The sequence below is a fragment of the Athene cunicularia genome (genome assembly GCF_003259725.1).
Source record: "Athene cunicularia isolate RWA chromosome 3 unlocalized genomic scaffold, athCun1 chr3_part1, whole genome shotgun sequence".
In the NCBI taxonomy this organism is placed as follows: Eukaryota; Metazoa; Chordata; class Aves; order Strigiformes; family Strigidae; genus Athene; species Athene cunicularia.
In genome coordinates, this window is record NW_020799097.1 from 369,595 (window position 1) to 383,446 (window position 13,852).

Below are 13,852 nucleotides of genomic sequence, written 5' to 3' on the forward strand. Positions count from 1 at the left end.
CAGCAGCACCAGGGAGCCTGCGCCCGCCCGCAGCAGTGACCTCTCCGGCAGGACCCACGGTCCCCACGGCCACCGAGCCCCCCAGCACTGAGCCCCCCAGTGCCGCTGCGGCGTGGGGCTGACGGGAGCTCACCCTCCTGCCGCCGCAGGGCTCCCCCGGTCCCCCCGAATGTGTCTAAATTCAGCCCTGAGAGCGCCCAGTCTCTTCTCTTCCTCTCATAATACAGCCCCACCAAATAATAATTTAAGGAAAGTGATAAAAAAATTAAAAAGTAGTGGTCAGCACCAACAGAACTACCTCTTAACGGGGGTTCATTAAATGACGGAATATTTTTTCATTTTGAGGACTCAAAGAAATAAAGCTGCTATAGGTTTGAATATTTCTATGACCAGAGACTGAATACAAGAAATAATTCCAGAGTCACTCAGGCTGGAAAAGCCCCTCGGGATCATCGAGTCCAACCCTCAGCCCGACTCTACAAAGCTCTCCCCTACCCCACATCCCCCACAGCTCATCCCAACGGCCCTGAAACCCCCCCAGGGATGGGGACTCCCCCCTCCCTGGGCAGCCTGTTCCACTCTCGCACCACTCTTGCTGGGAAACATTTTCTCCTCCTGCCCAGCCTGACCCTCCCCTGGGGCAGTTTCCAGCCGTTCCCTCTTGTCCTGTCCCTGATCCCCTGGGAGCAGAGCCCAGCCCCAGCCTCTCCGCAAATCCCACATAAATATTTGTCCGTATGTTCCAGTTAAAACGTGCTGGTTTCTACCATGCTTGCGACAGCAACATCCCACCCCCCTGAGTGAATGCAGAAGGGCAGGGCTCTCTTTTCCACCCCTAGCATTGCCCACAAAGGCAGCATGCTTTCCTTGCCCCCAGCAGAGGCACACAGGTTGCTTCCCCGGAGAAGTGCTGCGGGCGCGGGGAGAGAGCTCTGCTGGGAGATGGGAAGTCCGGACCAGAGACGCGATCACGCTGCTACCTAAAAAATGACCCCCAAACACCGATGGCTGTTATTTTAGCATGACACACTCCTGAAATACAAGTGTACAAGAAATTCTGTTTCTCGTTTCTCTGTCAGGTTTTCAAGCCGCTCTTCCAACTTACAAACCGCCCTTAATTCCTTCCCCACACACGTCCAGGAAGTGTTTGTTCCAGCAGCTTTTCTAAACACGGCGTTTATTGCTTTCAGCACCAATATAGTGATGCTATGAAAACAGATTTCACATTTTTCAGACATACAAACTCTTTTCTTCTGTGCTATGTGCAGCAACATGTCAGAGAAGTCTGCCAGAAGCAGAGTAAGACCTTATTAAAAAAGCAGCAAAATGGAATTACCCACATCAACCCCTCCGGGCGACTAGCAACCTTTGTAATAATGGGTTTGTAATAAGAGAGAGACTTAACATTAGAAGAATTTTAAGTAATCTACACTTCGTGAAGGCTGACTACTGGCAAGTGCTGAAAAGCTTTATTTTCGATGTGCTTTATAGCAGGCACATTGCTGCAACCACAACAATTAAGATTCCAGGACCTTTTTCATTATAACTCATTACACGTGCTCTTCTGAAAAGAAAAAAGCCCAGCAGAAGTGACCACATTTTAAACTCGAAATGGCAAGGGCTTGAACAACCATTAGCATTCCTGGTTTGGGAAGAAAAACGAGTTAGATTAAATTAACGTGAGTCTGAACGCTGTTCCTAGCACGTCTCTGATTTTCCACTCACGTTTCTTGCCCGGTGGGACCCCAGCCCCCTCCGGCACATCGCTCAGCAGCCCCCGAAAGGCACAAAATGCAGAATTAAGGGACACGCTGCCGGCCTCCTTCCAGGACGGCACTAAGTCAGCGGGAGTCCCCTGCAGGTATTCTGGCCGCTTTGCTATTTTAGGTGCAGCTCTGTGGAATAATGGGAAGAGTACAGGGACGGTCAGACCAGGGTTTTGATTAGAGGAGAGCAGGAGGAAGAGGGTCGCAGGGAGGGAAGCCCACACTGCTCCTGGTAAATCTGTCACCAAAAGCAGCTGCATCCTGGGGAGAACCCATCGCTGTGCTGGGCAGGCTCTGCCAGCTCCTCTCGAGGAGAACGTCTGAGTGGGGTGGGCAGGAGGAAGTGGTGGCTTGCACCGGGGCACTGTAAAAATCCTGTCGGTATGTGTGCTGCTATCCCAGCGAGAAAGATGTATTAAAATAAAGCTAGTGTAGGTAATCCTGGCCTGCAGAGCTCACATAAACACAAGCTTTGTGGACTAAAAAAAAGCCTTAAGCTCGTATCCACTGTCCTGGTGCCTTCCCGGCCACACGTGCCCTCTCTTTGCCAAAGGCAGAGCCTGCTCGTCGCCTAAAGCAGAGCCACGGGGGCAGCGCTGCCTCGTTACCCAAAGCAAGCAGAACCTAAGTTACGCTGACACGTCCCTTTACCTCTCATTTCCAAAGGACTTGCCTTTTACTGAATTCAGCTCCTCTAGGAAAGCTGGAGATCACCATGGACAAGCTTAATTCTGTGTCAGCTTTGTCAGAATAAAACCCCCGGCAGGTTTGTGCAGCACTCAGTGCTCATTCCCAGCAGCTGGAGGGGGTGAATTCACACCCGAGCAGCAGTGGATGGCGAAAGGTAGGAGCAACACCGGACAGCGTGAGGACAGGACGGGAAAAGAAACCACAAACCTACACGTATCTTAAAAATTCGTGTCACGTTGGCCTCAGAAAAGGTGTCGAATTGTTTGGGACATCCCTCTGCTTCCCCACCCCACCCAGCCACACGCTCGGCAGCACATGTCCGAACCCACAGCATCGCCCCCCAACACCTCGTGTCTCCTGGCAGCCCCACGGCACCGCGGAGCCCCAACCGCTCCCAGCGCCGCCGCCTGCCCGCTGCTCACGTGGGGCTTCACTCGGGGACACGCACGTGCTGGGAACACTGAGTGAGGTGTGTGCTGGGCTGAGGACCCCTGGGCTGAGCTGGGGATGGCCAGGGCTGAGCTGGGATTGCCTGGCCTGAGCTGAGCATTGCCTGGGCTGAGCCTGGAATGGCCTGGGTTCAGCTGGGGATTGCTTCTGGGCTGAGCTGAGATCACCTGGGTTCAGCTGGGGATCTCTTCTGGGCTGAGCTGAGATCACCTGGGTTCAGCTGGGGATCTCCTGGGCTCAGCCAAGCATCACTTGGGCTGAGCTGGGATTGCCTGGGCTCAGCCAGGGATCACCTGGGCTGAGCTGGGATCACCTGGATTGAGCCAGGGATCACCTGGGCTGAGCCTGGAATGGCCTGGGTTTAGCTGGGGGTCTCCGGGGCTGAGCTGGGATCACCTGGGTTAGCTGGGGATCACCTGGGCTGAGCTAGGATTGCCTGGGCTGAGCTGGGATCACCTGGGCTCAGCCAAGCATCGCCTGGGCTGAGTTGTGATGGCCTGGGTTGAGCCTGGGATCACCTGGGTTGAGCCTGGGATCACCTGGACTGAGAGCCTGGGATCGCCTGGACTGAGCCTGGGATCACCTGGACTGAGCCTGGGATCGCCTGGGCTGAGCCTGGGATCACCATCTCCCTGCTCCCAGACACTTCTCACTTCTCCCCATGGCACCCCCAGGCTGCCGACTGGTCTCCCTCCCTGTCCCCGCCTCATCCAGGGACATCACGCGCTGTCACTCTGTATTCGCTTGCTTGCAGATGTTTGAGTGTTTCCAACCCTCAACCTCCACATTTCTGGGGTTTGGGGTTTGCCTGTGGGCACTCTGTATATTCAAGGCCATTCCATACCGTCGGTTAGCACTGAATTAAAACTCTCCTGAGGCTTTTCTCTTCTTTGGATGAGAAAAAACCCCGTCACGTCTCCGCTGCCCGGAGCCCAGCTCCACCTTCATTACCGGCTCGTTTTGGGCCGTCACCCCGCCAGCACCCAGCTCTGCCCGGCCCCGCCGCACCCCGCGCCCTGACACAGCTCCCAGGGACACGCTCACAGTCCTGTGGGTTCAGTAGGACAAATTCTCCTCCCTGGCCTTGATAAACACAGTTCTGACCCTCTCTTCTTTTTTTTTTTTTTCCCAGTGAATCACTTATATGTCAAGAGGCAACTCTGAAGGAGCCCAAGCCAAATGTGAATTTGGGCAGAATTTGCTAAATGATTCTCAGCAAGACAAAAATAACAAAAACTTGTGAATCGTTTCTCCATGTTGCTCCGGCCATACTGCTGGTGGACTTGACGTGGATGTTCTACTCAAAGCAGTTTCACCGCACACACTTGGATATACTCCTTAAACCCACGTCAATCAGGCTGCCTCTACGGCTCGCTCATTTAATTTACTAGAGCTGTGACATGGGAAGGACCTCGGGGGGGCTCCAGCCCATCCTTCTCCTCAAAGGGGGATCGAGGGGATGGGAGAGCAGATCCTTTCCTAACCTGTTCCTCGGCAGCGCACCGCGGCACTGCCTGACCTGCTCGGAAACGGACCCGCAGCACTTACCCAACCTCAAGACCGGCGGTTTCCACCCCTCATCGGAAACCTGCACCGCTGAGGACCGAAGCTGGTGCTGCTCCCCAACGCTCCCCGGGCGGACGCTGAGTCCTCTCGCCAACCCCCTGCCCGAGGGGATCACTGCAAGAGCTCTGCCCAGGCAGGGGACTGCCCTTCTCCAAAAGGTCAAGTTCTCAACGCCATCAGCTGCTTTGGGACTTGGGATGTGTCTACAACCCCCCTAGTTAGCACCTGCTGCCCAGAAGTCAAGACCACATCGGGTGGAAGCCACTGACTCACTGAGCTGCCCCAGGCCTGGTGCTCCCCTTACTACAAACCCAAGCCCGTCATCACCCCCTTGTCACGGGAACTTTGTTGGTTTGCATTCGGCCTCTAACCCACTGTGGACACTTTTTAGCAACAGGCCCATCTAGTCGGTCATTCTCCACTCCTTATTCATGCATTTTATTTTATTTTCTGTCGCTCAAAGCTGTCTTCATTAATTTCTGTTTACTGATCTGCAGGACCATTCTGAATTTCAGGCATGTCCTCTGGAGAATCATCGAATCCCAGACTGGTTTGGGTGGGAAGGGACCTCAAAGCCTCTCCAGTGCCCCCCCCTGCCCCAGGCAGGGCCACCTTCCCCCAGCCCAGGTTGCCCAAAGCCCCGTCCAACCTGGCCTTGAGCCCTTCCAGGGAGGGGGCAGCCACAGCTTCTCTGGGCAGCCTGTGCCAGGGCCTCACCCCCCTCACAGGGAACAATTGCTGCCTTAGATCTAAACTGAATCTCCCCTCTCAGTTTAAACCCGACTCCCTTCATCCTACAGCCACTGCTGTGTCCTGTCCCCAGGACCTCTCTGGCAGCGTCAGGGTGACATTCACGTGTGCCTCTGCCCTGTTTCATCACTCAAGCTGCCAAGACATCAACTGAGTAACGCTGAGCTGGGAGCAGAGCCCGTGGGATCCCACCTGACACGTGCTCCTGCTTTGGCAGGAAAATATTGATATTTTCTTTCTCTGACTGCAATTTTTCAACTGGTGTTGCACCCACATAACAGCAGTTCCAAGCAGTCCACATTTACCTAGTTTATTTATGAAAATACCATCTGGGATAGTGTCAAAAGCTTTATGAGTCAATACATTCTGAATCAGTGCTTCCCCCTCCTTCACGAGGCCACCCACCCAGGCAGAGCCACTCAATTTCCATTCTTTGACATGGTTTGTTCCCCACATAGACATGTCAGCTATTTTTATTCCCTACCCCTCTATGTGGGTACAGACTGATTGTTTTATAACGTGTTCAGGAATCTGAAGGTATCCCCTTCGACTTTCAGGCACGTATTTCAGTAAAAATACTTCTTTATATAGCCTGAGAACAGAAAAACAGCAATGTCATCTCTTGACACCACAACACCACCCCCTCTCCTTTCTCCTTTTTTTTTTTCTTTTTTTTTTCATGAGTAAAATCTAAGTGGCTCAGTTCCTTGCCCGTACAGAAAAAGGCCGACAGGCAGCGGTGCTGGATGCTGGGGACAGGGACATTTTGGGGTGTTTCTGCTGGAGATGCAGCCACAGCTGTATTTTCACCTCTCTGAGACCACCCTGAAAACCTGAAGTCTGGGAAAGTTCAACTGTTGAAAAAACACCTTTAGAAAGTTACTGTCTGTTTACCCCACCCCTTGAGTCGTATCTACATCTTTCAAGACAGGTTTCAGATGTCTCCCAGAATCATACCTGGCCCTTAACGTGGCCTGAATTTGGGCAGTGGTCAAACACACTGCTGAGGGCTCCTTTTGCTCTGCTTTTTTTTTAAAAAAATGAAGAAATCCCTGGTGGAGAAATTCAGAACTGTGCTATAACTACAGAATTTCAGTTTTCAGAAGATGGTATCAAGGACAAAATACCTCCTCCCCCCCCAGCGAGCCACATGCTGGAACTGAATTCTTCAAAGCGGCATCAAAAGGTGATTTTGTGGCATGTTCCCCACACTTTCCATATGACAACAGCCACCGTGCACAAAACCGGGTTACACCGTGCAAAGCAACAGTCAACAGACAGCAAGAAATAACGTCCCTCGTGCTCCTCCTGAGGGAAGAAGGGAGGCAATATTTAGTGGGAAGAGAAAACCAAGGTCAGAGGAACCTGCACAGAGGTGCAGGAGGCTCCTCCCGTGCCGCTTCTCTCGGGGGTGATGGCTGAAGCTCTGGGTCTGGGGGCTCAGCCGTGCCTGGGGCTCGACCACGGAACTGCACGCGGGTGAGGACGAGCTTCGCAGGGTCCGTTGGCTCCTGCCCCAAATTTTACACACTAGGACTTGGCTCCGCAGCTTTATGAGCAACTCAATACATTACTCGGGTATTTAAATGATGCTTTTGGCGTCTCAATTTCTGTTCTGAAAATCTACCTGGAAAGCCAAGTAAAATAGACAATTTATTTTAAATCCGGTAATTTACAGCAAGAAATCCCTGCAAATGTCTATTATTCTGGCTCAGAACTTTGTAAATCTTTACAAAATTGCACGGTGCCACTCTGGCTACCGAGACGAGAAAGAGCCTTTGACAGAGCTGTCAGGATATAATCTCGAGGAGTGTCTTGTTTTCTGTCACATTACTTTCCCCCACGATTGATTTAAATAGATGTTAAGGTCAAAAAAGGATAATTGCCCCCATTCTCTGCATAATGCAGACAATGAAATTTAGCACAGTCGTTTCTGAACCAAAGCCATGCCTCTGACCGACTTGCAGCACTCTGTTCAGTGATGCAAGCTGGCTTCAAGATTTAGAGTCGTGGGGAAGCCACCACATTCCTTGAACGGTCTAAAACAACTTTTTCATGGCTTCAGACCCCCCTCCTCCAGCTATCACACGCAGGAGAGACGACGGGGCCTATAACCAAGCTGAAAATCTCACGATGTTGTTATACAGGGAAATGCAATGCAGTCCAAGAGCAGCAGCATAGCAGGTGGGCATCGCTAAAGCAGGGAATACAGGATGAAACCACTTGGAGTTAAAGCAGATACAGGACAGGGAGGGACGAGGAGCCAGCAAAGTGCTGCGAGAGGACAGCAGTGATAAAACCCTTTGGGTATGTGGGCTGCTGCTCAGTGACTTTGAAAAAATCAACATCTTAATCGGGAAATTTGTACCAAACACACGGCAGAACATGTGGAAGCGTAAAAACCGCCGACTTGAACAAAAAGGAAAGTATCAGCATCATCCTCCACAGGCTGAGGGAGGGGATGGGGCTCGGCCTCTGCCCCCACCACGGCAGGGCTGGGCCCAGCGCTCCCCAGTGCCGGGGCACAGGGACAGACTGGAGAGAGCCCGGCGAGGGGCCCGGGGCGCGGAAGGACGGGGGCAGCTCTGCTGTGGGGAGAGGCTGAGGGACCTGGGGCTGCTCAGCCCGGAGCAGGGGAGGCTCAGGGGGTGACTCCGTGTCTGCAAACACCCGCGGGGAGGGAGCGGGGAGGGAGCCCGGCTCTGCCCGCGGTGCCACCGGCACAAAATCAGAAATTCCACCCAAATACAAACCCCCCTTTTTTTTTTTACTATTTTTTTTACTATCGAACACTGGCACAGGTTGCCCAGAGAGCCTGCAGAGATATTAAATACCCAACCGGACGCAGCTCTGGGCAACCTCCCCGGGCTGGCCCTGCTAGAGCAGGGGTGGATCCGATGATCTCAGGAGGCTCCTTCCAACCTCAACGGGTCACAGTTTTTGTGACTTTGTAAGATGAACACTGAGGTGAACTAGGCTGACAAATCTCAGAGCAGACAAAGATCAGGTAGCTAGGGGGAAAAAAAAAAAAAGATAAAGTGTAGGCAAAATGGAGTGAAAAAGAACTGAAGGAGAAACCAAGTGTTTGAATGTGATGAGAAAGGCGATAGAGAGCAGGTCCAAATCCTGAGAGGACCCGCAGGGTGCTGCTGCGGGACAGGCTGCTGCCCACTGCCTTCCCTTCTGGCTCTGCTGTGCCCAGCAGTCCTGTCACAGCAGCTGGACTCCAACAAAGTCACTGCAAAACCCATCACAGACCCGCGGGAGGAAGAACTGGGACGAATGAGAAAGGTTACTTCAGCGGCAGCATCGAAGATAAAGTGAAGCAGCGCTACTGGAGAAGGGGACAAACTGCAGAGAGGTGAAAGTGGCTGATGGGAGAAGTGCTGTCCAGGCAGAGCAAGCCTTCAGGACGGAGCTGGAGCAGAAGACCCCCTCAGAGCAGCGCCGGGGCTCAGCAGAGCTGCTCCTGCAGGTCCCTGGCCCAGGCGCTGCCCCCGGCTCCGCGGAGCGCCGCCGGTACCCGCAGAGCCCGCACCCCCCCCAGCAGGACAGAACGCCTTCCACACCCACCTTCCCAAACCAGGAGTTCTTTTCTATTTCATTCACCTATGTGCCTCTTCATCTTGAATCTTTCAGCCACTTCAGAGCAGTGTAACCGTCTCCCTCGCAGGTGCTTTCTGGGTGTTTTTTCCTCCCCATCAAACTCTCCACCTAACGCACCTCCCTCCTAACCCACATCCCACAACTACACCCAGAGGATCTTAAACCACAGGTTAAAAACAAATACCTAAAGGCATCAAGATATCAGCTTAAAGAATAAGTCCTGAAACACGGATTTTTCTGTCTGAAATTGTTGGGCTGGTTTGGTCTGCTGACCCTTGTCCTCACCCCTCCTTCCTCGCTGCTCTCCCTTTCTCTTTCATCTTGTTGTGAAGAACTGTCACATCTTCACTGAGCAAGGTTACGTGTGAGCTGGGATCTTCCTTGTCTCTAAGCAAAGAGATATTTTTATCCCTTATCTAGAAACAAAGCCTATTTTGGTGTTACGTAGGGATATGTGAGGTATTCGGTGCAAAGAGGCCGGACCCCCCCAGCTCCAATCCAGACAGTGCCCGATGCCTCAATCCACCCAGGATCCTGCTACTGGACTCTCCTTCCCCAAAACCTTTTTGTGGATGAAATTACGGCTAAAATGGATCTTGGATCTCTTGAGGTCACACAGCTCTAAGGAGCAGAATATAAGAAAACAAATATACTCCACCTGTGTCTAAGAAAAATGGCAAAGAGGACAAGAACAGTTTCAGTCACTTTCAGGTGGAATTGGTGACTGGGCAGCTGGAAATAAATGTCAGAGAGATGAATGTGGACATGGCAACAAAGGAGAAAAAAGGCACACTGGAAATAGTCAGAAGATAAATTAAGCCAGCCAAGCAAATAAAAATCACTCTGGGTTACAGAACTTAAAAAACCCCCAAGGGACAGCATCAGTGACACAGCTATGAAAAACATCAGTGCAGAGCTGAAGGCAGAGGAAAGTTTCTGGAGGTCTGATCAAAAAGCTGGAAACTACCCAGTTGTGCGTACATTGCAAACCCAGGGAGGGACAGATCCCAGGGGAGTAATCAGAGGTGCTGGAGACAGCAAAGGTAAACAAGGACAAACAAAGGTACAGGCAGGAGGAGGCCGGGGGACCGGGAAGAGCAGACAATCAGTGACATGAGGGGCAGAAGACTGAAAAAACATCCAAGTTAGAGTTAGTGGCAATAAAACCTCTCAGATAGGAAAAAAAGGCTTTTGAATGTTGGCTAGCCAGGTGACATTACATTCTTTTCAACTTTCGTTCTTAAGCCGCAAATAATTTTCTTTTCAGGCTGTAAGAACATGCTTCACCTGACGGAATGCAATGTCTACAGTCTCCAGGCTCCTTAGCTGTAGAAATCAGGAAAAAAAAAAAAAAAAGAATGGGATATTTTGTGGTATTCTAGGTAGCGAGTACGATAACTGCTTTTGCAGGGTAGGTTGTTGAAAAGCACTTCTAGTTCAGAAACCCTTCTCAGACCACGGGAGAACCTTTTGCCTCCCTGAACACACACTACTGGAGGCTTCTGAATGTCAGCCTGCACTCCCTCTGTGGTCAACAGGAAAGAAAACAGGCACCGCTCGACTGTTCTCCTCCTGAGGTGAGCGGGAATCAGGCCTGCTCTGTCACCCCCGGGACAGTGTCTCTGTCCACAGCAACCAGGCAGGGAGCCCGCTGCGGGCAGCGCAGCCCCAGACAACGGAGCAGTTCTGCTGATTGTCACTCCAACACGTTTGCAGGACCCATAATGGCAAGAGAGACGCATATAAACCTCTTGGGAAAAAAACAGAACGATTCATCCGTCCTTTGGCATACTATGAACACCGACAAGACCGAACTACAACGCGTTTAAACTCTAACATGGATCCGCGACGTGAAAGCTGCCGCACAGCCTGACCACGGCTGCTGGGCGATCAAGTCATTAAGCTAATTGGGGACAGGTTGTCTTTGGGAACAGAATTACTGCAAGAATCGTGCACACTGACCACAACAGAAAGGAAAAAAAAAAAATCTATTCCTGAAGTAATTTAAAATAAATTAGCTAAACCAAATAACGTTTAATGGGCTTGGCTCAGCCCTCTAGAAGAGACAAAACTGTCTCCATTTCTGTAGAAAGGCTCGTTGGTTGTAAAGAGCAGAGAAATACTGGGCGTTGCTGTATCATAGGTAACAATTACAGGCAAGGTTGCAGTGAAATTTCCCCGCTGTAAATGTCTCAGTAAAGGTGCAGAACATCTGTCTCCCGCATCTGGTGCCATGCTACCAAATGCCAACATGCCGTAGAACCCATCTGCTTTTTTCCTTTGGAAACTTCCATTTTTGCAGGATGAAAAATATCCAAATTGTGATGTTACATATGTAAATGTGAAAAAATTCCACAGCTGTGCGTGGCCACGGCTACACTTCTGTTCCCAGAGCTCTCCGCTTACTAGAAAAAACTTTTTCTGACCTCATTCTGTCTACAGCATTTTAGAGACGACAGAAAGCTCCCTGCCTCGTGCAGAATACAGTTACTGAAATGGTGGGATCTGGGGAGTTCATTGCCCCTCTGGATATTTTCCCACTGAAAGCAGAGGAGGAGGAGGAGGCTGGAAACGATGGAAGTTCCTCTGAGCGATGTGCGTGGAGAGGAACGTTCATGGGGCTCCTGTGGTGGGTTTGTTTTTCACTTTTTAGTTCACAAAAAACTGAGCTCAGGCATTAAAATCCTGTTCTTTCAGCTCAGACTTATTTCGAATGAAACAGTTGCCAGAGGGAGGTTATTTTCATGATTTTAACAGCAGGAAATCACAGAAAGAGGTTTCCATCCTGACCGCTGCTGAGTGCTGGTGCTCGCTGTGTCCTGGGAGAGCGAGAAGCTTCGCAGGGCAGCTGGGCCCCGTCCTGCCTGTCACAGCAATCAGAGACCCAGACTGGTTTGGGTGGGAAGGGACCTCAGAGCCCCTCCAGTGCCCCCCCCTGCCCCGGGCAGGGCCACCTTCCACCAGCCCAGGTTGCCCAAAGCCCCGTCCAACCTGGCCTTGAGCCCTTCCAGGGAGGGGGCAGCCACAGCTTCTCTGGGCAGCCTGTGCCAGGGCCTCACCCCCCTCACAGGGAACAATTGCTGCCTCAGATCTCATCTAAATCTCCCCTCTGTCAGTTTAAAACTGTTCCCTCTCTTCCTATCCCTCCACCCTGATGACGTGTCCCCCCCCTTTCCCACAGCCCCTTTCAGCCCTGGGGGGCCGCTCTAAGGTCTCCCCGCAGCCTTCTCTCCTCCAGCTGAACCCCCCAACTCTCCCAGCCTGTCCTCACAGGGGGGCTCCAGCCCCCCCAGCATCTCCGTGGCCTCCTCTGGCCCCGCTGGAGCAGGTCCGTGTCCTTCTGCTGTTGGTGCCCCTGAGCTGGACCCAGCCCTGCAGGGGGGTCTCCCAGAGCGGAGCAGAGGGGGAGAATCCCCCCCTGGCCCTGCTGCCCTCAGCCTTTCCCCCCCCAGGTAGACCCCGACTCTGCCTCCAGCTGCCGCATCAGTGCCTCAGTTTCTTGAGGCCAGAGCTGTCAAGCACAAGTTAAAGTCTCTCATTCTCCCACGGCAAGAGTCACTAATTTCAGCCTCTCTTCCATGAGTGGTAACACATTTTCTGGAAGCATGCTGGCTTTACTGTTCTTGTGGAGGTCAGCATGGAGGAGCCGTGGCTCTGGGGTAGCTCTGTAGCTCAGACACAGCCAGCTCCGGGGTAGCCCCGGTCATGGAGAATCCCCGGGGGTGAAATGGGAGCCTCCTGGAGAGACCCACGCGCTCCACGTGTGCATCTGCAACCAGCAGATTAAAACTGCAACGAGGACAGCTTTCACCAATAATCTAGTGCAATTCACAATTATGACTAAATTCACAGAGTCCCAGGATGATCCGGGTTGGAAAAGCCCTCGCAGCTCCTCCAGCCCAACCATGACCCTCCCCCTGACCGTTCCCAACTCCCCCAGATCCCTCAGCGCTGGCTCAGCCCGACTCTTCAACCCCTCCAGGGATCCCGGGGACTCCCCCCTGCCCTGGGCAGCCCATTCCAACGCCCAACAGCCCCTTCTGCACAGAAATCCTTCCTCAGAGCCAGCCTGACCCTGCCCTGGGCAGCTTGAGGCCATTCCCTCGGGGCCTGGCGCTGGCTCCTTGGCTCCAGAGACTCATCCCCCCTCTCTGCCCCCTCCTGGCAGGGAGTTGCCGAGGGCCAGGAGGTCTCCCCTCAGCCTCCTCTGCTCCAGACTGAACCCCCCCAGTTCCCCCAGCCGCTCCGCAGCAGACCTGTGCTCCAGACCCTGCCCCAGCTCCGTTGCCCTTCTCTGGCCACGCTCGAGTCATTCAATGGCCTTTTTGGGGTGAGGGGCCCCAAACTGAGCCCAGGAATTGAGGGGCGGCCTCCCCAGTGCCGAGCCCAGGGCTCAGATCCCTTCCCTGTCCCTGCTGGCCACGCCAGGGCTGATGCAAATTCCTTCCCTTGTTGAAACAGGATTAGGAAGCACACGAAAAAAGCTTTTCCAATTGCATACATCAATCAGTATGGGCCTCCACTCAAGTTCTCTTTAGCTGCCTGGCTGTGTCTAGCCAGACTGCTATCTCTATCTGTATCTCCCTCTCTACACGTACATCTATACCTACCCCCACATCTACAGGTAACCCCACGAACAGAAACTTCCTCACAGTATGTAAATGCAATTAAAAAATTTGCAGCAGCACTTCTCTTTTTCCAACAGAATCACGAGCAAGTATCCACTATTCCTTCCAACTTGGCCTTCAAATAAATTGATCCCTATTTGCTCCATCTTTTGGGGAAAGAAAGCAAAGCAAACCAAAAAACCTTTCTCTTGGATTAGTCGACTGGTGCAAACTGGAATATATTAGCCTGAAGGAAGAAAGTTTGGTGAGGATATAAACAAGCTGTAAAATGCTCTTCGGAATGGCAAGGACTGAGGCAGGATCCTACCTTTTGTTCATGTTATACTATCACCATCACAGAAAGAAAACATATTTATAGCAAATGCTTTGTGCTTTGCTGATGCCATTTCTTTTTTT

The 13,852-nt window shown here is 52.3% G+C and overlaps 1 protein-coding gene across 3 annotated transcripts in view; it reads right to left on the bottom strand.

The window, feature by feature from the left end:
* The window catches only part of DTNB (dystrobrevin beta), a 132,846-nt gene that overhangs the window by 16,744 nt on the left and 102,250 nt on the right, over window positions 1-13,852 (bottom strand). Inside the window, exon 11 of one of the 3 annotated variants that reach the window (XM_026844408.1) lies at window positions 9,509-9,560. The exons of the other annotated variants lie outside the window; for them this stretch is intronic. Within the exon in view, the coding sequence (XP_026700209.1) occupies window positions 9,536-9,560 (25 nt within the window). The 3' untranslated portion in view covers window positions 9,509-9,535. Of the gene's footprint in view, window positions 1-9,508; window positions 9,561-13,852 lie in introns of those variants that run through there. 3 annotated transcript variants of the gene reach the window in all.